Source organism: Anopheles funestus, chromosome 2RL (genome assembly GCF_943734845.2).
Source record: "Anopheles funestus chromosome 2RL, idAnoFuneDA-416_04, whole genome shotgun sequence".
Classification (NCBI taxonomy): Eukaryota; Metazoa; Arthropoda; class Insecta; order Diptera; family Culicidae; genus Anopheles; species Anopheles funestus.
The window spans coordinates 84,966,500-84,994,158 of NC_064598.1; the positions used below are offsets into that span (position 1 = coordinate 84,966,500).

A 27,659-nucleotide genomic window follows, 5' to 3' on the forward strand; every position below is an offset into this window, starting at 1 on the left:
TTTGTTTTTTTCACTCTTATTATGGACAGAAATCAAGTTCTTTGCGCGTAAGCTTTTGCACCACGCTAGAACTGATTGTGTCCAATTGTCTTGCTCGATTGAAACACTGTGGATTAGAGTACGAGAGGAGAATCTTTCGGCTTCTTCCACACGGTATTCCACTGGACACGCATACAAGCACAACCGTATGTACACTAATCCTTCCTCTGGTGGTGGGTAGGCTCGGCGAACACAATCAGGTAGGTGTCGACGATCAGCCAACGATGGTGAAGGTATCAACTTTCACGTCCCGGCAACTTGGGCGACTTTTTCGTCCAGGACGCCGGGAGTGAAAGTGGACAGTCGTACTGGAGCGGAATGGGGCCGCGCACGTTACGCTCAAAGTACCGGAAACCGAAGTACCACCATTCGCGCCCAATGTAATTGTTACCATTTTGCTGCAAGAAATATAAGAGATTGGACGTTAGTTCTGCTGATTTTAAAACTGTTTTATAGTCGTTCTTTAATTCTTCAACGATGCTGACATATCAATTATTTTTGTGTGTTTTAAAAGATAAATTTCATAATAATAAACATTCTATAATATCCTTACCTTTAGCAGTAAACTATTGTTGGCAAGTGTGTGATACGTCCAGAACAGTCGCGTCGTCGCGTAGTACGCTATTAGCACATCGACTGTATAATGTCCATGTGCAACCAGCACCATCACCACACCGGTCATACTGGCCATCCAGTAGATCCAATGTATTGGCCAAAAGCGCTTCGGTGAATCTGTACGAGATGATACAAATATTAGCTTAACAATCGCAAACTGCAAAGGATCAATGTCGCGTTGCTTACATTCAGATATCACTAAATAACCCAGCACAAGCGTCACTGTATGGCCACTGTAGATGTAATCACCGCAGTAGATCTGCTTGCCGTTGATCGACAGACCCATGCCGGAGATTAGCTGAAACGCTCGCTTCACGATCACGCCCGCACTGCTCGCATTCGACTTTGGGCTGCAGTAGTACGTCCGGCTCGATACGGGCAGCACCGTGACGTACATCGTTACCGAGCGCATCATGTACAGTACGGACAGCAGCAGAAACACCCGCCGCATCACTATGAACCGGTGCTTGTGGAAGGTGATCAGCAGTACGCACGAGTTCACCACCACCATGATCAGTATTTCGCTCACATCGAGCGCCCAGTCCTGGGCCTGCACCCGATCGAGAAATGCGTCCGGCAGTGGTTCATGCGTGTCCCGATCCGGTACACGATCGTGCACCAGCGACAGCGAAACGGTGGCGAGGAAAAAGTTAAGTGCCAGAAACACTAGCGCTAGCAACGTTTTGCCTATTTCCTTCGGGTAGCGTTGCTGATCGTCCCGCAATGGTGACGGTGTATCGATCTTGATCATAACCGCATCGCTCGATGGACTGCCAGTTTCAGACGGTGGCGGTTGGTTTTGCTGGTGGTATGGCGATCCTGGGTGGGCGTATGCGGACTGATGGCTAGCTGCATTTGGGTTGTTGTAGTCATATGAGTCAGGCACTTCCTGTAAAAATGTGAACAAAACATACAACATTCAGTTTCTTTGTCGCTTTAGGTCGTTTTACAAAAAGAAAACATCTTTTTCATCAGGTAATTATATTTCCCTTTCCGGTTTTTCGTTTTTTTATTGCTCTGTTCGGGAAATTGCACTTGCTCGGCATAATATTGCGCACGGAAATGCACTTTCCATGTTTCACCCTAATCTTATCTTGTGTGGCACACATCCCTAGCTGTCGTCAGGTAATAAAATAATGAAGAATAGCATCGACTTTTCGTGTACTTGTTAACATTCTTTTAGCTGCGCTTCACGAATAGAATTACACATTAGATAAGTAGTGGAAAAGTTAAACAAATATTGAAAAAGGTATTTTGGGCGCGGGTTTGAAAGGCATCTAAGTGCTGTTGTTGTTTGCCCTTGTTGTTGTTTGCCGTGGTTAGCGAAGATAACGATCGAGATAGAATGAGCAGTGTACTGTTGCAGTACTGTGGATAAATGGTCACAGCTGTGGAAATAATAAATAATCTCGTTAATCTATTCCCCTTTTGCCATTTTACCTTAGTCGCGATTGGAGCTTTGGTAAAGAATTAATTTAATATTGCACCTTCGTGTCGATAACTTCATTCGACTTTATGAATCGCCGTACTTATATCGATTGGTGGAAATTGGACATTCTCAATTATTCTCCAGTTTTTTTTTGTAAATCCTTAAAAATTCATTGATTCGTTGCGTGATACATGCTCACCAATGGTTGTAGCGTCCATTCCCTCCAAACGATCCTTAATTCGTTCGATTTGGAAACAAAAAAAAACTAATCTTATCATCATCTATCAAATCCCACCGACTAATCCTAGTGATTCCAACGGCCCTTTTCCAGTGCGTATGAATGACTTCCATATTTCGAATAAACAAAACCAAGCAGATACTAATTCGTCACTACAAGCCTAATCTCGCTCTGCTATGAGTCAGCAGAGATCATGAGATTTAGATACAACAGACCATCTTCGAATTCCTTCCCGCTTTTTATATGTGCGTACAACGCCTCGATATCCGGTATCATGTGCCTCATACGTGTTGGATTTTTCTTTTGCCATCAATTTAGATAGTGTCTGCAGTCATTTTCGCATCCAAATGTTCCAAATGGTCTATTGGCAGTAAGATAATGCACTAGACATTCAGCGAAGTTGTACGACGATTGATCGATGAGGATATTGCGAACTCATTAGTTCCTCTACAACACTTGCTACTCTTTTGATTTAGTTTACATGGTTTCGATAACTGATCAATCAAAAGCCTATTTATCACATTACTCTTTTTTGCCAATAACAAATAAAAAGACAAGTAAGCTTTCTATTGATAGGCCAATGAAACATGATCACTTTTGTAAGCATAGGAGTGTTCAACGATGGAAGATTTTATATCATGTTTACGCTTCACTGAACCTTAACCGGTGTCCTGTTACTGTTGTGTGGCACTACTGATCATAGCATATCACCTTCAGAATGGCTGTCCATTACCGAACGATCGAGTACACAGGTCATTTCGATAGAAAAGAAAAACACTAATCAGTAGTCAAGATGCGATGATACGAATGGCGACCCCCAGTGGCGTCAGCAGCCATGACACGGACGAATAACTTTTTTTCCCCTTATCAACCACCATTACAACAACCATAACATTCTTGTAATTGTTTTTGTTCAACTTAACAAGGTAACTTCGTTATGTTTTTTTTGTTGTAGTAAATAAATGTCCTTTTTCTTCAACGGTACACCAAAAATTTTGAGCAGCCACAAACCCACACTTGCCTGGCACGGTAAGTAGCTCCAAGGATACACACTGTACGTGGACGAAAGCCTTTGTATGATCTTTGTCGTGGGCCATGCCGTCTTGAGGATCACCTTCATCGTACGCACCGAAAGAGACACAACAAACGAACCGATGAATCACACAAAAATGGCTCACGCCGGTACACGCGCACCAGCGTTTCTTTAGCGGGCAGGAAATAACAGGCGCATAAAATACGATCGAGGTCGCAAGCTGCTGCCGGGAACTAAAGAAACGGTGAACCAGACCGAATGCACTGAAACACAACCGACGCACCGTACAGTTCTACCGCAAGTGATTCTCGAGCGAGACGTGCTACGGAATGGTAGGGCTTTAACAGCTATGGCTGTGTGTATGATCGTCATCGTTGTCGTCATTGTGTCGAATCAGCGCATATAGCGATCGTCCGTGGTGGATGGGTGACTCGTCAGTTGAGTTCCCGTTCTCTTTTTCTGTTCAAGCTATTGCTGCACAATCTTATCAGATGTACAGTGTGTGCTGTATAATGTTGTGAACATATTCAAGTGTATATTTTTAACACTATACTAATTTTAAAAAAATACACATCACCTTGAAAATTTAGTTTCCCGATGTTAGATGAATATTTTCATTTAAAATACCTTTGAACATTGTATTTATGAAGTTATCGAAGAAAAAATAAAATACACACAACTCAAAACAAAATCTTTATAAATCAAACCCGTTCCCCAAACAACGCAGGAGCTCTAACGTTTTCAGTTGTTTATCCTTCCCGTTTTATTTAATTTGCTTTATCGCTATACACCGTAGAAGTTTGTACAAATCATCATACACAGCTACGGGTGCATACGGTGTTGTCCACCCAAGAGACGACGACGACGTCCCGGAACGACGTGGAGCTGACGAAAGGGGCTGACGTTTGCCGCAATGTTGATGCAGCTGTCACAGGAGACCCCGCGAAGGTATGTAATTCCTGCGACGCGTGTACCACAGATAGCATCACTATCGCAACTAGATAAAATAATCTCACTCTCCATCTAGCGTACAAAGCACGTCAAAGCGGATCGTTATCTTGGAAAGGGGTAGTCAATTTTTTGGAACAAATTAGTAAGCAAAGACTGTCCAGGTTCGAGGTTGATTTGGGGCAACGTTTTCAAGCTGCCTTCGGTACGTTCCGTGCCCGAACGATAACATCCGAAGTCAAAATATCAGTAGTAAATAGGGTGTGCACCGTCGTGAATTGCCGTTGTAAATTATACACTCCTGTTGAGGCGGCTGAGGTTTTTGGACAATCCCTTCCCTGGCCAGTGGAATGTTCTATCCGCGTTAACAAAACAAACCTCTACCTTTTGTAACTCTCAGCTACACCTATGTGTACGCCATTCAACGACCCACTTCAAAGTAACAGCTTGTAAGTAAACAAAATTATTATCACCAACCTCAGGCAATGGCATTCGCACATTGTTCAACTCTCGCGATCACTTCTACGGCGTGCTGCACTTCGAGTATCTGATTCATCTTGCCTTTCAAATGGTTGGACCTTGATTGCTGAGAAATATTTATTTGACATCTTTACCAGACACAAAGCCGCGACGCCTGTACGATCGGCTTGATTGGAGAAGCGAACACTCCAACAGCTTCAGTGGTACACTTTTTTTGTGGGATTGAAACGATTGAAACGGAACAGTGCGACGATAAGGAAACAAATTACTACGAACATTAACAAAACTAGCTACAAAACCATTACGTTTCTATTTTGGAATTTTCCATCCAATATTATCACACACGCATCAAACGATAAGAGCATCATTAGCCCCCCGTAAGGTATGGAAATGTCAAACTCCAACTAATATTTAATCGTTTTATCTATTGTATCAGTAGACTAACGATGACCCATGACCAAAACGAGATCGTGACCTTACTTATATGCGATGTTTAGTCAGAGATGACAGCAGAACCAAACGAGTCAACTCATTTCTTTCTCCTCACAAAACAATGATGCGGGCGGTAGATAAAAAAAAGGGAAACCACGAGGTACAACTAATTGATGATAATGATAGCGTATGACTTTAGTTCATTAGTGAGGTACACAGACAATAGCATTTCAGTACCGGGGGGAGGAATGGAATAAATTCACTTATCACTAGACCATAAAACTACTCGAACATTGTCAGGTTTGTAATAATTCATTCGTTGTGTCAAGCGTCGAATTCCCTCTCGACCACACGATACGCTATTGTAAATGAAGCTGTAAAACCTGCCGATGTTCGAGCGGCATAACTTTGAATTATTCAAAGAACCTGTACCTTGTTGTACTAGAATCACTATAGCCTACGATCGAGAAGATTGCTAGCACATTAAAACACGAATGCAAATAAAATGAAACAACTTTCCTTTTTTTAATCAAATACGCTATTTTTTTTCTTCAACTGCCTATCGCCAAAATGATGGATGTGCTCGTAGTTTCCTATTTGCAATGCCAAGGTATACAAGCAAAAAAACCTTCTCCTTATCATCGTACTAACCCGGTGATGATAATGTTCTTCTACCGCACCAGGCGAGATTACGCGTAGGGTTTCATTTTGATTGACGCTACCAACTACTCAATAGCTAAGTCATCCATCTTTTCAGCTTTCAGATAGCCTTAGTATATCGCACTACTCGTACGCTACGTGCGCATGTACCTGTGCGCGGAGTACACGAGTGCACGAGCACCGAGATGGAAGCTGTGCCTTAAGCGCTAATGATGATGCTGCATTTGATCACTCACACTCGGGGCGGCCTTGATGTGTGACAACGATGGTAAACGATGATGACAATAGCAGAGTGTGTACTACTTGTCACTCATCTTGCAACAGTTCAGGGCGTATCTATCTCTATCTGACTGCCATTATCATCACCTTGCCCACGGCGAAGAAGTTTGTGGCGGTAAATGTTATCGTGTATCAGCTTCGCGTCTAAATTGATCAATTGCTTTGGTATTGTAATGTGCTTTGTTGTTAGCATTAAAAAACAAAATGCGAAAAAATAACAAGTTGACACATTTCATTAGCACCGCAGCACACTACATGGCCAAAGGTTGAAAGGATTTCCTATCGCACACAGCACGCTACACACTGTTACACCAGTGCCAAGTGTTTACGTCCATTAGTACCATTAGCAGCAGGTTATAAAAATGCAATGAGTAATGTGTGCACATTTGCATACGCGTTCGTTTCCTTCCTGCCACCGAAAATGGTATCTAGCAGGCTAATAACTTATGCGCCATCCGTCCCATTCCGTGCACCGAATAAGGGTCACACAAAATGGTTCTGTTCTCGCTCGCACACTGTCACTGTCTATAGCAATCGATCGCTATCTACAATCGGGAATCGGGTGTTGCTTTCAGCCAGAATTAAACGATGTTTGTTTTCAGCCGGTAGCGTGTACAGATGGGCAGACGTGTTGGACAAATGGAGACACGTTTTTTGGATAATCGTTCGCAAACTCCTACATACTCCTACTCCGGGTGGTCTTCACATCGCACCTCGATGACTTGCTCCGAGAACAGCTGTGCCCGTTTATCGGCCAAAAGCACGCAGCTAATCTGTGCCGGTCGATCGATATTTATATTTGCAACGATCCGCGCCAATGCAAACGAATTGCTAATTTCCGCACTCATTCCGGTGTTCGCGAACGTCACTCACAACCGTACGCTTTGTGCTACGGTCAGCTGTGTTTGGTTGCGCCGTGGAGACGACTATCAGTAAACATCCGCACGTAGGACTGGTCGCGGTAGAACACTCACCATTCGAAGGGACGGATCTATAAATAATTATAAACCGAACCAACATCTCATCAGCACCAACGGAGAAACCTTCTGTATGTGAAATGCGTCGATCGTGTGATCGGTTCATCGTGTAGTAAAACACAACAAAGATCCACCAGAGCTCGAAAGCTCAAAGTTCGAATCTCGGTGAACGATCAGGAAGTCGGGAAATGTAAGACACTCGGACTGTGATCCAGCAAAATTCCCAACCGCAGCAATATTAATTAGCTTCAATTGATTCCCAATAACAATTCGTTCAGTCTCGCCGGGTTGCAAATAAATCTTCTGCTAATAGAAAGTTGGGAAGAATGTCAGTGGTAGAGAAGATGTAAAACAACAAAACACTAAAGTTAACAACCAAACGGAAGTCGGAGAACATTCTGTGGGGAAGTTTAGTATCCTCTACACCGTGCGATGCTGTATGAATGGGACGCGATTGACTGGAATTCCGTTGCACAACATCACGACACCGATGATTATCATATTGCCGATGGAGATCATGTTGTCAAGGACGCACAGACGTTGTCGTACTTCTCGTCTAACGCCTAGAGCTTTCCAAAGTGCATACATAAGCCACTCCAGAGATATATTGTGTTAACTTGGTTCAAGTACACCTCTTGACGGCACCACAGTTTAAGTGGTTACACAGTGCTACTAGTTTGAGCTACTCGCTGGGGAAATGGTTTGTACTAAGGCAGAGGTTGTCAAAGTGTGACTCTTTCAAGTTCCTGTGATTATATGCACAGAGTTCCAACTGGGGAGCACTAGTTGACAACCGGTAATGCATATGCTAGTGTGTTGCGAAAACACACACCTCTGCAGCGTCTCAGATTTTTGTTCTCTAATCGTTTAGCACGTGTTTAGCAGTGGTGTGAATTGTTGCTAAATCTCAAGAGTCTAAAGACCTCTTGATAGTATGTAAATGTGTTTAGAGGTTTGGAGGTGTGTGCTAATGGAACGTGCCCTCAACGTGTAAGCCTAAATAATGGCATTATGCAACATAATTAATGGTACTGGAAATGTTAGCAAAATGGAAAATGTATTGTTAAGCTACAAAAACCAGATTAAATATTCAAAAAAACACTCAATTATAGAACGTCAGTAAAACACACGATCATGATCATAAGATGCTTTATCACACGTCCAGAAATGACTTCCTTCTACTCTAAAAGCCCCACAGTCGTCTAAACCGATCGATTGTTGACCGCAAAATAAAACGTAATCTTAATGGTTTCGCATTACTTTTACTTAGTTGTCGAACGTCTTTGACGTTAAACAAATCCATTCAAACCTGTTCTCCTCACACAAGTAACCTTTCTAGAACTTTGTTCCATGGATGAATCATCGTAATTTAATGTTTCAGACGTATTTACTTTGAAATAAAATACAACATCGACAAAAAACATAACAACTGGAAGATGTATACATCATACGGAGAAAAATCTCCCTAAATATGTTTTGCTTCTACAGTTTCTTTAATAAACAAATAAATAAAGCCAACAGAACGACATCGGTTGCATTTCGTTGGCGCAATTCGTGATGAGGTGAACGGTTTTTAGTTTCGCTTCGATTTGTGTGGCTTCCGCGCAAGTGGGAAATTCAGCTGACTGGTATAACCTCTGCGCTACTAAACTGCTGCTACACATACTAAAACAGCAAAAATACATATCTGTACAAAAATATGCGTCGTCAATCCCTCCAACACATGACATAAACCAAAAACCAAAATTATCCATTCATCTCTATTCTTCAACGATCAAGCTCAATTTAAAGACGACGATGGTTTCGGTTTGACATAATTTCTTTGCGGCGCAATTTTCCACAATATCATATAAAGAAAATGCTGACCGGTTGGTGGCCGGTCAATGCGCGACACGATACCTATTTCGTTCTATTTTGACCCATTAATGAGCGATCATCATTCTCAGTCAGAAAGTTGTCCGAAAGTACGTGGGAAAATAGGGGGAAAACTCGCACCCACTGTTTATTTATGCTTCTTAACGAAAGATCCACCATCGTTTTCGAAACATTTTCGGTTTATTTTTAGTGATACTCCATTCTAATATAGGGGACGTAATCAGTCGTCCGAAGATCTGATCAAGTGATCTCTACCGGTGGAAGTTGAATTCATCCTACAGTACGTCAACTCTACCCGAAGAATCTAAGCTAAACTAACGCCGGATGGAATGGTCGAGAAATAGAACGTGTCTTGTTGGTGCCCCCGATGGATACCTTGCGTCACATGCTCCGGACATTAGCGTGAAGGCAGCCCCCACAACTTACTTCATAGTGCAGCTTGCGGAATGTTGAACAGTTGCTGTATAGTTTCTCGTACACGGCCCTCAAGGTGCCACCACCCGGCTTTGCTTTCGGTGCGTAATATGACATCGTTCGGACGTAGAAGTAGGAAATACACTCACACAACGGTACGAAACACGCACACACATATAGAGCCACAAAACGGTCACAGTTTTGAACCAGATGACGGACGATGCACGACGGTCTTATAATGGTAAGGAGACCCTTCTTATCCCTTATGCTTTTTAAGGTCGTTCGGCGTTAGAATGGAGATATATATTTTTTTTCACTTCCAACTGAAAGGCTCTATCCTCGAAGAAACCGATTCTAAACACTCACACAACAACGGGTACCAAATGGCCCGACAACTACAAGATATTTTATGGCAGACAACACGGAAGAAGAGCCTTCAAAAATGTGCGTCTTTTGCCTTGAGCACCGAATTAGATTCGTCCAAGGGTATCGTGTTATTCCGGTTTTTCTTGTTGATTCCTTTCGTTTCATATGACAGAAATTCCAGCAAATCTTTAACCACGCACGATCACGCTTATCGCTAGCAACATTGTAGCAAAAAAAAAACAACAAAAGATTTACCACCGTTGTCACGAGGTACGGAGCCGAATGCACACCGTCGTCTAAGCTGCTTCCGGGCCAATTATGATGCGTACGGCGTGCATGTATGTTGTTTGTTTTGCAGGCAAGGTTTAACGTCGCTGCACACAAGACACACCATTCGTAAGTTCATTGCACGCACTCACAGTACCAACATTTCTTGGGAGAAATGCAAGGTAACGGCCACACTGTTATGCTGAAACACCCTTCGCCACGATCGATCGAGCCACTGACTGCAGGAGCGTACGTGAATGCTCTTTTACCCCGTTACAGCGTTACAGAACCGCGCACTTAACTATTGTTTTTCTTATCACACACTCACTCTCTTTCAATGTGCCTTTTTGTCACCGCCGAAACTGGGGAGGGAAAGTTTTCATCCCTTCTGACAGACAGGAGCAAAGATAGGGAAAGATTCGAACCCCGAGAGGGTCGTCGTCGAAGTACGCGCGTACCGATTTGTTTGTTGCCGTATTGATTGACTTTATCGCAGACACAACAAAGAGGTGAACGATGTTACAGTGCACGTACACTCTCGGCTGCTTACTGTAAATTAAAAGATTCAAACAAGCACTCTCTCACGCTGGCCTGTTTGAGTTTCATTTCAAATCGGTGGAAAAACACGTACGCACGATCGCGCTGCCCGTACCGAACGGGAAGATCGATGGTCGGATTGCTGAGGTTTCGCTCGCGAGCGCGTAGAAAAGCCGCGATACCCGGCGCGACTTGGCGAGTTCGAAGAACAACCTTCTAGTAATGCGTCGCGGAAACCAAACAATAGGTGGTACCGTACACCAGACGCTCTCTTTACCACTATTAGGGGAAGATGGAGCTAAAATGTCACCTCGAAGCACGCGCTCTAAAACCGCATTACTCTGAGAAGTGTTGGATGGTTTGATACGTCTTTTTGCTGCTGTCAATTTACAAATGTTGAACAATGAAAATCACTAAAGAAGAAAAAAAATTTGAACATGTAAACCAAGTGGATTTTAGGGGGATTTCGGACTATTTTTGTGGTAATATACGGAGCAAGGTTTTTCCGCGTCTTACCAGGGTTTTTACTTGTTTTTATTATTTTTTCTTATTGCTTTTACAAATGACAGATGTCAAAATGATCATCAAGAAATATACTCTTCTGTCCAGGGTTAATAATTTTTGTTCATCTACAAACAAGCGGTTTTACTAAAATTCTATGTTTATAATCATCATTCTATAGGCATAATGAAAGCATTGAAGTCATTCATTTAATTTTCAAATAATTTTCCTTCTTATCATTTGTTTAAGGATTACTAATTTAAAGGGGGCGGTCCGGTGGTGCATGTGATAAACGGCGCCAGTCCACAAGGCCGGACCGGGTTCAAATCCCATCCGGACCGTTCCCCCGTAGCAAGGACTGACTATCCGGCTACGTGGTAAAATAAGTCTAGTAAGCCAGGAATGGCCGGCGTGACCTGTAAGGTCGTTAAGCCAAGAAGAAGAAGAAGAAGAATTTAAATCATTTTTACTCATTAACAAGGCGTTTACAATACTTCAAAATCACACTAAAACAAAATCCATTCGCGCTGGCATTTTGCCCCTTGTTCCCATACAACTATGTTTTCACTCTGCTATGGTTCTCTCCTATGTTTGTGTCCGTTACAACAGCGTGCCAGCATACTCACGGCACTCGAGAGAAGCGCAGGAACCATCCAGAGTCGGCCCTTTGGCGCGTTGGATTACCCCGCCACACTACGGGCAGCGATCGTGCACACTTGTAGGGATTCTTTCATATGCAAGAGTGTCAAACTCATAGCAAAGTTTCAGTGTTTTTAGTATTATTTGTTTAAATTCAAATTTTAATCACAGACTCCAACTGCAAATACTGGAACATTAAAGGTGCAAAAGTTACAACTAGTGTTGGGTCAAGAGCGAAAGAGGTACCTCAATCGCTCCGCTAATCTTATTTTGCGCGCTCCCGCACAGCCCACGGGAAAAAGAGGTAGCTCCGTACGGAGCGCTACACACAGGAGCGATTGTGCAATGCGCTCCCAGAAGCGAAGTTACGCACCACAAGGAGCGCTACACACAGGAGCGATTGTGCGATGCGCTCCCATTTGAAAATTTCCTAAGGCCTTACCATTTTTTTGAGCAATGCAGCAAAATTTATAAATGCGATATATTTGAATGTGAATTTGTTGCAATAAGTTTCTTTTCACTCAAGTAATGCTTTAAATTAAAAAAAGAATAAAAAATCAGAAAAAAATTTCAAAAAAAATTTTCAACTCGAAAATTTCATAAGGGGTACCCCTTGCCATTTTTTTGAGAAATTTTGCAAAAAAAATTAAATTGATTTATTTTAATGCCAATTGGTTCAAATAAGTTTCTTTTCACTCAAATAATGCTTTAAATTGAAAAAGATTGAAAAATTGTAATAAAATAACAAAAAAATCTATAAAATTGCCTATCTCCTAGGCTCATTTTTGCACCAAGTTTTTCCTATAACTCTGTCGGTATCCAACGGATCGCCAATCTTTAACCTGTGGTCGATAGATGGCACCAATGGCTACATTTTCTTCTTGGACGGCCATGCCCTCAGATGTCTGTGCCAGAAGTTATTCGAGGAACCAAGTTCCATACCTTGTTTGAGAAAATGTAAAATTGTCTTCATTTTTTAGCAATGTAGTAAAATTTTTAAATGTGATATATTTGAATGCGAATTTGTTGCAATAAGTTTCGTTTCACTCAAATAATGCTTTAAATTAAAAAAAGAATAAAAAATCAGAAAAAAAAATTAAAAAAAATTTCAACTCGAAAATTTCAAAAGGGGTACCCCTTGCCATTTTTTTGAGAAATTTTGCAAAAAAATTAAATTGATTTATTTTAATGCCGATTGGTTCAAATAAGTTTCTTTTGACTTAAATAATGCTTTCAATTGAAAAAGATTGGAAAATTGTAATAAAATAACAAAAAAATCTATAAAATTGCCTATCTCCTAGGCTCATTTTTGCACCAAGTTTTGCCTATAACTCTGTCGGTATCTAACGGATCGCCAATCTTTAACCTGTGGTCGATAGATGGCACCAATGGCTACATTTTCTTCTTGGACAGACATACCCTCAGATGTATGTGCCAGAAGTTATTAGAGGAACCAAGTTCCATACCCTGTTTGAGAAAATGTAAAATTTTACTCATTTCTGCATCAAGTTTTGCCTATAACTCTGTCGGTATCCAACGGATCGCCGTGGTCGATAGATGGCACCAATGGCTACATTTTCTTCTTGGACGGCCATGCCCTCAGATGTCTGTGTCAGAAGTTATTCGAGGAACCAAGTTCCATACCCTGTTTGAGAAAATGTAAAATTTCACTCATTTTTGAGCAATGTAGCAAAATTTATAAATGCGATATATTTGAATGCGAATTTGTTGCAATAAGTTTCTTTTCACTCAAATAATGCTTTAAATTAAAAAAAGAATAAAAAATCAGAAAAAAATTTAAAAAAAAATTTCAACTCGAAAATTTCATAAAGGTACCCCTTGCCATTTTTTTGAGAAATTTTGCAAAAAAATTAAATTGATTTATTTTAATGCCAATTGGTTCAAATAAGTTTCTTTTCACTCAAATAATGCTTTAAATTGAAAAAGATTGAAAAATTGTAATAAAATAAAAAAAAACTATAAAATTGCCTATCTCCTAGGCTCATTTTTGCACCAAGTTTTGCCTATAACTCTGTCGGTATCCAACGGATCGCCAATCTTTAACCTGTGGTCGATAGATAGCACCAATGGCTACATTTTCTTCTTGGACAGACATACCCGCAGATGTATGTGCCAGAAGTTATTCGAGGAACCAAGTTCATTACCCTGTTTGAGAAAATGTAAAATTTTCCTCGTTTTTCCACCAAGTTTTTCCTATAACTCTGTCGGTATCCAACTGATCGCCAATCTTTAACCTGTGGTCGATAGATGGCACCAATGACTACATTTTCTTCTTGGACGGCCATACCCTCAGATGTCTGTGTCAGAAGTTATTCGAGGAACCAAGTTCCATACCCTGTTTGAGAAAATGTAAAATTTCACTCATTTTTGAGCAATGTAGCAAAATGTACAAATGTGATATATTTGAATGCGAATTTGTTGCAATAAGTTTCTTTTCACTCAAATAATGCTTTAAATTAAAAAAAGAATATAAAATCTAAAAAAAAATTGAAAAAGAATTTCAACTCGAAAATTTCATAAGGGGTAACCCTTGCCATTTTTTTGAGAAATTTTGCAAAAAAAAATTAAATTGATTTATTTTAATGCCAATTGGTTCAAATAAGTTTCTTTTCACTCAAATAATGCTTTAAATTGAAAAAGATTGAAAATTTGTAATAAAATAACAAAAAAATCTATAAAATTGTCTATCTCCTAGGCTCATTTTTGCACCAAGTTTTAACTATAACTCTGTCGGTATCCAACGGATCGCCAATCTTTAAACTGTGGTCGAAACATGGCACCAATGGCTACATTTTCTTCTTGGACGGCCATGCTCTCAGATGTCTGTGTCAGAAGTTATTCGAGGAACCAAGTTCCATACCCTGTTTGAGAAAATGTAAAATTTCACTCATTTTTTAGCAATGTAGCAAAATTTATAAATGTGGTATATTTGAATGCGAGTTTGTTGCAATAAGTTTCTTTTCACTCAAATAATGCTTTAAATTAAAAAAAATCAGAAAAAATCAGAAAAAAAATTAAAAAAAAATTTCAACTCTGTAGATAGTTAGGAATTTAAATATAATAAGATGTCATACCATACTCTAATTATCTTAACTGTCAAAAAGAAATGTCAGAACAATAAACGGTCAACGCGGTCATTCGTGATTGTAAGCTCGTGCAAAGCACACCTTCCGTTATAGTTTTCAGTTTTTACAATTCAGAAGTGGGATAAGAACCCATATTTGGAACACCCTATTTGGAAATATGCCGACGAAGGACGAAATTTTGTGTGCTTTGGCTGCCGCCAACATTGAAGTGTCCCCGACGGCAACCATTTCACAGCTCCGTCGCATGTACGAGGAGAATGTAGTGAAAGCAGATGAGTGTACAGAGAACAATGGGATCTCTTCGCAAGAAAACACGTGCATCGGTGACGCCATAATCTTAGCCGAAGCTTCGCCGACGGTCGACACAAAGATGGCGGAATACACGCGAAACAGTGTTTGTAAAGACGACGCCATTGAAAAAACCATAGTTCACGAGAAAATCAGTGAAGCCAGCCTTCGTGCCGAAATAATAGCCCTACAGGAAAAAATTAAGGCAATGGAGCTACGACATCCCAATACGGACGGAAAATTGGCGCATCCCGAAGAAGTAAAATACCTAATACCGGAATTTTCCGACGGCCTTGGTATCAACCAGTGGTTGAAAACTATTCGGCATAATAGTGAAATTTACAGCTGGCAAGACAGAACGAAATTGCTGTACGCAAGCGGTCGACTAACCGGAGCGGCTCGGGAATGGTTTGATGGTTTCCGCAACACAATAAAAACGTTCGATGAGTTCGCCGAAGAAATAAAAAAGGCATTTCCCGACCAAGCTAACGAAGCTCTGATACATAGTCAGCTAGCATCGGTGTCTAGGAAGCCAAGTGAATCGTACAATAGCTATGTGTATCGTGTGAATGCACTTGGGAAAAAAGGCAGAGTGAGCGAGGAGGCCATAATCACATACGCCATCAAAGGGCTGTCTCGTGACCCAATCTACAACTGCTTAATCACAAGAGATTACAGTGATATCTATGAGCTAATAGATTTCATCAAACGTCGCGAAACGCATTTTCTGATACGCAAAACCCAAGATACTCGAAACCCATCCTCCTACAGTGCGAATGCTTCGAAGACGAACACAGGCAAAGAGATGGTGACAGAGCGAAACGGACAGAGATGTTACAACTGTTCGGATTTTGGGCATCATGCATCGCAATGTACAAAACCACGTCGTACTCCAGGTTCCTGTTTTAAATGCGGAAGCACAACTCATATCATCCGCAATTGTCCCGAGATCACCAAACATTCACCAATAGTAGCTGCAGTTCAGGATAATGAGGAAGTTGGAGATTTTGAAAAGGATGGAAATATTGTTAAGCTAGATCCCTTCCAAGAGGTGAGTGTTGCTTTTCCAAAGACCAAAGTTTGTGGCACATGGTTTAAGACAACCTGTCTTTTTGATTCTGGCAGTTCTAGGAGTTTTATCAATGAGAGCATCATTCCGGGACAACAATTTGGTATTCCTCAACCGAGTAGATTCCGTGGAATAGGAAACATACAACTAGAAATTCTTGGAAAAATTGAACTACGTATACGCTTTCGAAACAAAATCTTCAATCATATTTTTATTATCTTACCTAAAAATTCCATGTCATTACCCTTGCTAATAGGGAGAGATTTATTATCTGAACTTTTCATTTTTCTTGCTCAATTTCGTAAAACTTATACCATTCCTGAACTGATGAAATTAAATGTGAATAAAACTTTGAATACAATAAAGCCGGTTGTTTTCCAAAAGCTTCAAACTTTGGGTCTATTGCATGATTCGATCAAGAAACCAGTTGGGGTACATAAGGGATTTGTTATGTCTGATTCTAAGAATACTACAAACTCCGATCTAATTCCAAAACAATGCGAACACGGAAGACAATTTATTGAAACTTTCACTGAAATGTGCGCTATAGACGTTGTAAATGAAACAAGCGTTATAAATATAGGAGGACATTTATCTAAAGGACAACAAAGCGATATGAAGACAATAATATTTAATAATTACGAAAATTACCCAGAAAAACAAGTTGTGCCAACAACTCACAAAATGCGAATAAGCCTTACTCATAATACCCCTATATTCACAAAACCTAGACGTCTTTCATTTGGCGAAAGGAACAAAGTTAAAGAAATCGTGAAGGAGTTATTGGAAGCTGGTATAGTAAGACCAAGTAACTCACCTTACGCCTCTGCACTTGTTCTAGTTAGGAAGAAAAATGGTGAAATTAGAAAATGCGTCGACTATCGACCATTGAACAAAGTTACTCTCCGAGATAACTACCCACTGCCGCTCATAGAATCGTGTTTGGAACATTTGGGAAATAAAAAGTGTTTTACCCTTCTGGATTTAAAGAGCGGTTTTCACCAAGTGCAGATGCACGAGGATTCGATTAAGTATACGGCGTTTGTTACTCCAGATGGGCAATATGAGTATACTCGTATGCCCTTTGGGTTAAAAAATGCACCTGCCGAGTTTCAGCGTTTTATAAATACAATATTAAGGAAATTTATTGAAGAAGAAAAATTAGTTGTATATATCGACGATATACTAATCGCATCTAAGGATTTTGGTGAGCACCTACAACTGGTCGGAGAAGTGCTACGTACCCTAAGCGAAAATAAGTTAAAACTCCGGCTTGATAAATGTAAGTTTGCTTATGATGAGTTAGACTATTTAGGGTATAAAATTAACTCTTCAGGTATATGTCCTAGTGACCAACATGTTAAAATTATTAAAAATTACCCTTTTCCGCGTAACGTGAAAGAAGTTCAACAATGCTTGGGATTATTTTCTTTTTTCCGTAGATTTGTACCTAATTTTTCCGCCATAGCAAAACCTTTAACAAATCTTTTGAAAAATAATGTTTTGTTTAATTTTGACGATAATTGCAAAAGGGCATTCGTAACTCTTAAAGATAAACTAATAGTGGCTCCAGTACTTGCTGTATATGACCCGGAACGCGAAACAGAGCTTCATTGTGACGCCAGTGCTTCGGCTTTTGGTTCAGTACTTTTACAAAAACAGAATGATGGCAAATTTCACCCAATTTCGTATTTTTCAAAGACCACTTCTACTGAAGAAGCCAAACTACACAGCTACGAGCTCGAAACACTTGCGGTGATTTATGCCCTCAAACGGTTTCACGCATATGTTCATGGCATCCCTATAAAGATTTTAACAGACTGCAACTCTTTAGTGGAGACATTGAAAAATAGGAACGCATCCGCTAAAATAGCGCGTTGGTCACTTTTCTTAGAGAATTATGATTACACAATCCAACACCGTCCGGGGACAGCAATGAGCCATGTAGATGCCTTGAGTAGATTAGAACTTGCAGCTGCAATTGATGATGTTGATATCGACTTCCAAATACGCGTTGCCCAAGCTAGAGATCCTACTATACAAGCGTTGAAAAGGGAATTAGAAACGAACAACGTTGAAGGTTACGAGTTGCAAGACGATATTGTATATAAACTATCCACTTCAAACAGATTAAAACTATACGTACCTACGGAAATGATAAATAATCTTATTCGTTCAATTCACGAACAAATAGGACACCTTGGAGTCGACAAATGTTGCACTCAAATTGATAAACATTACTGGTTCCCCAATAGAAAAACACGGATAACAAACGTCATAAATAATTGTTTAAAGTGCGTTCTTTATACCGCTCCTGCTAGAACTAACAATAGAAACCTGCACAGTATCCAAAAAGAACCCTACCCTTTTCACACATTACACATTGACCATTTTGGACCACTGCCCACATCAACCTTGAAGAAAAAGTATTTACTTGTAGTAATAGATGCATTTACCAAATTCGTCAAACTATATCCAACTTCTTCCACTAGCACCCGCGAAGTATGCAATGCCTTGAAACAATAATTTTCCTACTACAGTCGCCCCAAAAGAATAGTGAGCGATCGTGGTACGTGTTTTACTTCGGCTGCATTTTCCAATTTTCTATCGTGTCGAGGAATTACTCACGTGTTAAATGCCACGGGATCGCCACAAGCTAATGGCCAAGTAGAAAGAGTGAACCGAGTAATTCGCCCTATATTAAGCAAATTATCAAATCAAACCGATCATTCTGATTGGGTGCTTCAATTGCTATACACGGAGTACGCACTTAACAATACAATTCACTCTTCAACTCGGTTTTCCCCGGCTATGTTACTTTTTGGCGTAGATCAGCGAGGTCCTGCAGTAGACCACTTAACCGAATATCTGGATGATAAAAACAAAGTACCCTCAGAGCTAGAAGTGATACGCGCTGAAGCTTCTTCTAATATTTTAAAATCGCAAAAAACCAATGAAAAACAGCATGCCAAAAACTACCGTCCAGCTACAGAATTCAAAGAAGGAGAGTTTGTAGTGATAAAAAATATAGATAACACAGTCAACTCTAACAAAAAGCTTATCGCCAGATACAAGGGTCCATACGTAATTCACAAACGCTTACCTAACGATAGATATGTAATTAGGGATATTGACGGGATTCAAATTACGCAGATACCTTATGACGGAGTTTTGGAATCAGACAAATTAAGAAGGTGGATTGTGCCCCTTGCTGGCGATTGATCGAGTTATAATACGCAACACTTGGGAAATTAAAACACAAAATTGAGGACAATTTGGGGTCAGGACGGCCGAGCTGTAGATAGTTAGGAATTTAAATATAATAAGATGTCATACCATACTCTAATTATCTTAACTGTCAAAAAGAAATGTCAGAACAATAAACGGTCAACGCGGTCATTCGTGATTGTAAGCTCGTGCAAAGCACACCTTCCGTTATAGTTTTCAGTTTTTACAACTCGAAAATTTCATAAGGGGTACCCCTTGCCATTTTTTTGAGAAATTTTGCAAAAAAAATTAAATTGATTTATTTTAATGCCAATTGGTTCAAATAAGTTTCTTTTCACTCAAATAATGTTTTAAACAAAAAAAAAAGAATAAAAAAAGAATAAAAAAATATAAAAAAATATAAAAACTTGAAAATTTTCTAAGGCTATAGCTAGTGGGTCAAGAGCGAAAGAGGTATTTCAATCGCTCCGGTCATCTTATTGTGCGCGCTCCCGCACAGCTCACGGGAAAAAGAGGTAGGTGTATCGCAGGAATCGTTCCTGCGTGCAGTGCTCCTTGTGGTGGGAAACTTCGCTCCTGGGAGCGCATCGCACAATCGCTCCTGTGTGCAGCGCTCCGTGTGGAGCTACCTCAAGCGCACCGCACACTTTAGAGAGCGAGAGCGGTGCGCTCCACTCTTGTAAAAGAGCTACTTGACCCAACACTAGTTACAACTGCTTAACCTTATTTGTATGCTCATTTTTCCAACAAGGTTTGACACCCTTGCCCACAAAACTGGTAAACAACAAACTGTGTGCATTTTTCTATCTTGTCTTTGCTCTCTCACATTTATGTAATAAGATTTAAACTATAAATCTATATTATTCTGTACAAAATAGGGGGTTTAAAATTACAATTGATTTCCATGCTATAATGCGTTACTTCGTCAGCCATTGAGAATAAAAATAGTTTAACTCACCTGTCTATTATTACTGTAACATTTCCTTTTATCCCTTCCTTTTCCCTCTCCCCACTAACAGGTTTGTTAGATATTGTTGCGTAGCATTTTTTTTGTTCAACTTTCTCCCCCATTTGCACACACCGCTGCTGTTCCGCGGCGATCTTTCGAGAGTTTCTCGCCGCCGACAGATTTCCGGTGTTTTGTTACCAGCACAGTTTCCGTGAGATGGTGGTAGTGAAGTGCTGCTGGTGTAAAACTATTTTTCAAGCATCTTTCCCTATTCATTAGATGCGTCAGCTAATCTTCTCGTTGGACAGAGGCGGGGAGCATTCGGAAAGGAAAGCCACACGTGAGTGCGAGAGAGAGAGAAAGAGAGAGAGAGAGTATGTGTTTCCCGGTGCAGCGATCGCGGAAGCGTTGCACTGTGTGCATCTTGAGTGGTTGCACTCTTGAGTGGTTGAGTGCATAGATCGGGTTTATGGAATGTGATCTGGCAGTATGCATACGTGAAGGAAATTAATGTCGAATTCCTTTGCGCAGCAAATGCATCCAATCGGGATCAATCGTGTGTTGAAATGAAAATGAATCATTTCGAGCTCAAACTTATCGATTTTATATTAATAAAAATTTTGTTCAAAACAAGTTGTAATAACATAATAAAATTAAAAACTAACACGCAAACTGCATATTGTGTCTGATGCAACAATCGCAACGGAAACATGGCATTGAAACAGGTTCCATAAAACGTCTCGAACGCCAACAGACGCCAAACACACGGTGAAATCCAATTACGCTTCAATCATTGGGCAATGTTCACTTTTCCAGCCTTCAAGTGCCATTCCTACGCAGCTTTACACCAGAATAACACTACCGCGATGAGTAAGCATCTGGCTAATGCCGGCCCATTCCGTCCGAAGGAATGGAACATGGACACGATAGGAAGAAGCCTCCTATTTTCATACCATTTGCTGCTCGGGAAAGTTGGCTGTAATGTGAAAATCTATGCCGTTACATATAGAACGATACTATTGGTATATAAATTATTCATAAATGTTTCAAAGTCGATGAACGGCAAAATTGGGTGTGCTGCAGTACGTCGGTAATTGAAAGTTGAAACCTCACACTATGGGCTGTTACAAAGTGGCTAGTAATTATAATGTAATGATAGTCTGACTTTATGACTTTAACATTTGCGATAACAGTTTAATTGTTTAGAAAAATGAGTAAATTTAATTGTACATCAGAAACTGTTACCCTTTGCGTACAAAATAAGACAATAAACTTGTCAAGCAAAGTGGAATACTTCAATGTGACCTACATAAAACAATGTTACGACCTTAGTGACTCATTGTCTGTGAATTTGCCAGGGTAGCGTCACATTAGAACGGTGGAATGTGTGTCAATTTCATTGCAACTTCACCTTAATAATGGAATGCAATTCTTAGCAACAGAACTCAATGAATGAGTCCTTAAACCGAACAAATGATGTTCTATTTTAAAGATTCTAGAAGGTTCAGCTTTTAAAAATCTCGTTCAAAATTGTTTAAACATTTATGAATCTTTTGATAGTCAATCCAAGAATTGTCTGACTCTTTATTGAGAAGAACTGAATGACTCTTTATTGAAGATTCTAATGCAGGACTCTTCTCATAAGATTCTTTGAGCGCTACACTCTCTCCTTATCATAATAGCAAATATCGTTACCAACACTGTTGAGAACAGAACGAGAGAAAACACGAGAAACACTGGAATGAAGTAAGGAAAACCAACAATCACTAATTTCAATCAATTAGCCAACAACCGGAAGCCGTTCATCGTCCGGCAATAAACAAGTGCAACCAGCAGGAAGTGAAACCATCATACACCAAGGATTAGTAAAACTCACCGGAATGGTACCGGCATTTATATCTGAACATTCCCGTCAACATTTTTTTCCCGCAAGAGTGCAAAAGAAAATCGCACACTAAAGGAGAACAAAAAATATGACACAGCAAGAAAATTGGATTGGAGCCCACAGCAGCAACGAGAAAGGATATTCACCATTACCGGTCACGCACGGAATATCCGTTTGCTTATTTTTTTTATTGGTATTTGCTTGCCTTCAACCTCTCTACATCGTCCAGGGAGTGGACTTGTGGCGTTTTGAGTTCGCAGACAAAATAATTGTCCTATCCCTTCCGTGAGCTTCACTGTGGTGGTTTACTTCCTTGACCTAATTCACTTGGTGGGTTTGATGGGAGGTGTGTGTGTGTGTGTGTGTGGCCGCCAGGAGCCGCACAATCATGCAATCCTTTCAATATCCTTTTTTCCCGCATCATAATCCTGGTTTCGGTCAATCGTGGTCAGCAAACGCATACGGACGCGTTCGCTCTACAGGTTTTTCCACCCGTTGCGGTACCCTACCCCAGCAGAGTGTGCCTCCACGACGATGACCTATTGACCGGCGAGCCCTTGCTACACACCCTTTCTTACCCTACCACATATGAAGGATATCATTCAAATCCTTCCGTACGAGGCACATACACACACACGCTGGCGGTATCCATTTTGTACTGTTCCCGCACCAAGTCAGTCAGTGCCGCTGCGTGCGGCTACATGATTGATAGTGATAAAAAAATAATATATTGTGACATTTCCGTGGATTGGTATGCTCATGAGGTGAAAACATTCATCAGTAAACTACTGAAAATGTTAAATGAAAATTATCAATTCATGTCTTACTGACGAGCATAGGCAATTGCTCTAATGTAGCTCATAATAGAAAACTTTTTTTTGATCCCACCAACATTTTGGTTGAGTAATTTTTACTTTACACATTTTTTTCCTTCATAATTTTGCCTAAACTTTTTCTATAAGAGGATAGATTAATATTTCCATTAGTTCCATTTTGATTGGTGGTGATTTTATAATCCCAAAGCCCACTAAACGTTATTGTTGTTCATCATTCAACTATCCGTGAACAAATGGCACACCTTAAGCAAATTATTTCATTCCAGAAGAAAGACACCATCGGAAGGTGCCTGCAGGAGTCGTTTCTTTGGCCCTTCTCACACGATAAACGCGTGATAACACATTGGGAAAGTGTCATTAATGTGGGGTCAGCAATGACTACGCCTCAGGTAACCTTTCACATTAATGAATTGCTTTCCAACTCGTCAGGGTGAAGAAATTATAATGTCCCACCATTGTATGATTTAAGATGGCCATCAAGGATTCAACTGTGACTTGTGCATGTGTTTCCCATTTCCATCGAATGATCTAGTCCAGAGCATAACCAACCAATATGTTAAATCGTTGGGAAGGAAGACCTTCTTTTGCTCCATGCTTTACGGACAGGCAAACCGAGCTAAAAAAGGGAACGAATATTCACCGGGTCTTATTATTCGTTGCAGTTGGGTTTGTACTCGTTGTGAGATTGACCTTTAAATCGGTGGTTAACGGTTTGGGGAACATAATGTTTGGTGGAAGATATGGTCCACGGCACAGTTTAACGGTGGCTTGCCCAATATCAGTGCTAGTAGTACGTCTTTTTTGTTGCTGTTTGTTTATTTCTTTTAATGATTTCGTTTTGCTTCCGCTGTGAAAACGTTCCACTTCGCTGCGCTTTTCCATCTGTAGTACGGTATATGGTACGAAAAAGTGAACCAAAATAAAACGAAAAAAACACTACGAATTCACTTCAAATGCGTTTGAAGAGATTTATTTTAATGGGAAAACTATGAATGCAAACGTTTTTTTTTCTAAAAGAAATTAATAAATTCCATTGAAACTTTACAATTTACCTATAAATTAAAAAGAGCTGAAGTTTAATCAGCAATTACGGCACTCACTGACCTTACTCTACTGCACGAGGAAAACACTAAAAACCCAGATAACGAACAACATTCTCGCACAGTACGCAAGGAACGCGTCATCATAGTGGCTAAATGGTAGCAAAATTAAACCCGATTTATGAAGAAATGTGTCGATAAGATGATACATAGTACCGGGACCTCCACTCAGTAGTAGGCTCGTCAGTCATGTTAGTCTTATCATTTCCTTAAAAAAGGGAATTACGACAGACGCCGGGAGGCTTCTGACGATAATGATCGCTTGGTGCCATACGGGGGTAAAATGATTCACCGCTCGAACGGGAGATACTTTACCGTTTTAAAGCTGCCTGTAACGAGAATGAATCATTCATCGATCATCTCCGAAAGGGTGCGTGGGTTAATCATCAGCTAAAAGTGTGCCCGCAACATCCGACAAGATGCGATCATCGCCGTTTTCCTAGAACGCGATTTGACCTATGGGTTTGTTTTGTTTTCCAATGAAATATTAATGACTACACGACAAAACATTTTTAAAACAAATTTGAAATATTTAATTTACTTTTCCTAACCCTATTTTTCTCGTTTGAGCGAACTTTTGATTTATCGATTATTTCTTATTGACTCTAATTCTTAAAGGAAGCGAATGGCGCTGATTAGGTTTAATTAATGTCACAACTATAAATAATTTAAAAGCAGTCGAAAATAAGTTCCGTGACCAAATGAAAATCACCAGCAACATGTTGAAACGCACACAAACAAATTGTATTAATTTTTTCCATTCATTTAGACAATCGGTTTGTGGTGCAATTTTTCATTATAAACTTTGCCCCATTATGAAACGATCGCACAAAACACGGCCGAATGTTCTTCTCCCCACCACACGAATGATCGATGAAACTATCAAACGATATTTGACGATCAGCTAATCAAAGTCTGAAAATGAGGAAAATCTCAAGATCAACGTACCGCGTGCGCGGTGGAAGCTCTGGTGCAATAATATTGTATCATTTATGACACCTCGTTGGGCATGGCCGTTTTTCTTTCGTTTTGTTTTTTCGGTGCTGGCCTCATACCGGCCGTGTGGATTGTTAAATGGATGGACAACATCCGCTCCGTGCCGATTGCCGATGGCCTTCACCGTGGCTGGCGGTGAAAGATTCCAGAGGTCAACGACGAAATACTTCGAGCGTCTTTACCTTGACCAAAACCCCAATCACGGCAGACCGTTCGAGTGAAACGAATCAATTTTTGGAGAATTTTTTGGAAGCAAACTGTTTTAAACGCACAATTTAAACTGTGTTCGATGAAATGTGCTATTTTTACTCTTTATTCCTTTTTTCCCATTGAAATCTATTTATTTGTATATTATTCTTTTCCTTCCTGCGAAAGTCAGCTGTCGTTGGAATTTCGATTTCCGTTTTTTTCCTGTGATCTCCCGTTGGTGTTGGTTCCTGATGATGTACATACAGCCATGGGACATGTTTATGAATGAAATTTAAAAATAGTTCCCATCATTCGAAACCGGTTTGCCGAAGTCGTTTATAGGACAATTTGCTTACATTTCACCCCCAATCCCACCCTGTTTCTGCCGGGGGTTTTACGCCCTTAAATGTGGGAGGGGGGAAGATGGTAAATTATTCATTCATAACATTGCTTTGTTATGTGTGAAGGGTAGGACATTCCGAGGACATGTTGCGGTGAAGTATTTCCGGCAAACCGTTACAACAGAAAACACCGGAAACGATGACGGTTTTAAAAGGATCGTCAAGTCAATTTAGAACTTGAGTATAACGATGATCTATTAATAGCTATCGGCACACAATTAGATAGCATTTTTCAAATCGGACTTCGAGAAAGGAACGGGAAATGAGGCTTATTACTTTGATAGCTTTTAGTAGTATAATGTAGGGTGGCCTTTTTTATATTTTTTCGACTCCCTAAATAACTGTTTAAAAATAAACATTATCATAAAAATTCGGTAAAAACATTTTTAAAAACTGAAAGATTATGCTATTTTGCTGTTGAATTGCTGGAACTCTTTGATGTTTAGAAGAGTTTAAGGGTTGTTTAAGGTTTATTTAGAACAACTTCAGGGTGGTTTTTTGTTTGCATGATGATCTCAGCTTAATTACCCTTCCAAGAGCTGTTTTATCGATCTAATCGATTGCATTGGTTGGTGCGTAACCATATTACAGCCCCAGCACCTGCATTGTGTAACAAATGCTGGTTAGCAACCCTTTACACAAATAATGGTGCACTATTGGTCGCTTATCAAGGTGTGTGCTCGTTTTGTGTGCTTGCAACGCACAATCAAAAGCACCTTCCGAACGCAATACAAACGGTGGTTTAATGCAGGCAAAATGGTGTGGCAAAATTTAACACTAAAAAATAAGTAAAAAAGACACACATTTTCGAGGACAGATCGCTTTCAATCGCATACTCACCATTACTACCGTGGAAACATCCAAAACCGAACCATTCTTATTGCTTCCTCTAGTGTTAATTTCCATTTTGGTGATTAATTATTTGCTCTTTTTTTTTTTGTTTGTTGTTTCACTTGTATTTTTTTTCGTTATTTTCGTTGATATATTCTCCTATTAGTTCGGCTTCGCTGACGAACCCCTTAGCTGATGGAAAAGGTTTTCCTTTGGGACAAGGATGACGACACACCTGTGTACACAAACAATATACACACATACACAACACCGGTACACGAGTACGTTAACTACTTTGAGGCACTTAATTTTTTTTTGGCTCAAACGCAACTTTTTAAGCCACTGATCGACTCGTTTTTTTTTTGTTTGGGCAAGCGTCAGGTATGATTCATATTTTCGCTTATTATAGAACACTTAGCGGCTTATACAATTCGGCGAACAAGTAACCATAGTAGCGATCTTGTGATCCTCTAAACACTTGCAGGGGGATAACATCTGTACGATACGATTCGATGATTTCAACACAATACGCTGCACTGTACAAAAACTAAAACACTGTACAATATGGTTCTAAAACCAACGCAAAAACAGTGTTGGCGGGAATAAGAAATGTAACAAAATTACAGCACACTCCGGCTGCTTGTTACAACCGGTGCCAGCTACTTTTCGATTTTGACTGAACGTAAACAACGACCGCGTGCACTAGCACAGCCGTGGTTGCCTCACGAACGCCCAACACGTTCAGTACGTCATCAGCTAGCGTAACGCAATCGCGAAACGGTTCCGCTCGCTAGTGGAAAGGATTGATAGAGATCAGCGGGTACGGGGGAAAAGATGAGGACAATTAGATGGGTGGCGCCAAGGGGCAGAGAATGGTGGAACCAGTTTCGTCATGGTTTTATTTTTCTTTTGGAAAGTGAGATGAAAAACGTTTGTGTTCAAGCCATATGAGACAGCAAACACCCACAAACGCACATGCAAATTACAATGAGGAAATTAAGCTAGGAAAATTTTGTTTGTGTCCCAAAATATCAGAACATTTTCAACTATC

At 40.2% G+C, this 27,659-nt stretch overlaps 2 protein-coding genes across 4 annotated transcripts; one reads left to right on the plus strand and one right to left on the minus strand.

Annotated features, from left to right (window-relative positions):
* Positions 1 to 27,569, minus strand: LOC125764524 (phosphatidylcholine:ceramide cholinephosphotransferase 1-like). 3 transcript variants are annotated; one of them, XM_049428870.1, is made up of 4 exons: positions 26,618 to 27,569; positions 841 to 1,543; positions 593 to 771; positions 1 to 437 (listed from the first exon to the last, which is right to left on the minus strand). In XM_049428870.1, exons 1-4 carry the CDS (start codon positions 26,681 to 26,683, stop codon positions 276 to 278), a joined length of 1,110 nt encoding a protein of 369 aa, XP_049284827.1. In that variant the 5' UTR covers positions 26,684 to 27,569; the 3' UTR covers positions 1 to 275. The 3 variants fall into 3 exon arrangements, with proteins under 3 accessions (XP_049284827.1, XP_049284825.1, XP_049284826.1); XM_049428868.1 differs by lacking the exon at positions 26,618 to 27,569 and adding an exon at positions 9,432 to 10,881; XM_049428869.1 differs by lacking the exon at positions 26,618 to 27,569 and adding an exon at positions 3,343 to 7,188.
* LOC125764520 (uncharacterized) lies at positions 14,776 to 17,121 on the plus strand. Its single transcript, XM_049428865.1, has 2 exons — positions 14,776 to 16,175; positions 16,250 to 17,121. The coding sequence occupies exons 1-2, from the start codon at positions 14,994 to 14,996 to the stop codon at positions 16,253 to 16,255; spliced, it is 1,188 nt and encodes a 395-aa protein (XP_049284822.1). The 5' UTR covers positions 14,776 to 14,993; the 3' UTR covers positions 16,256 to 17,121.
* Positions 27,570 to 27,659: the final 90 nt, after the last annotated feature.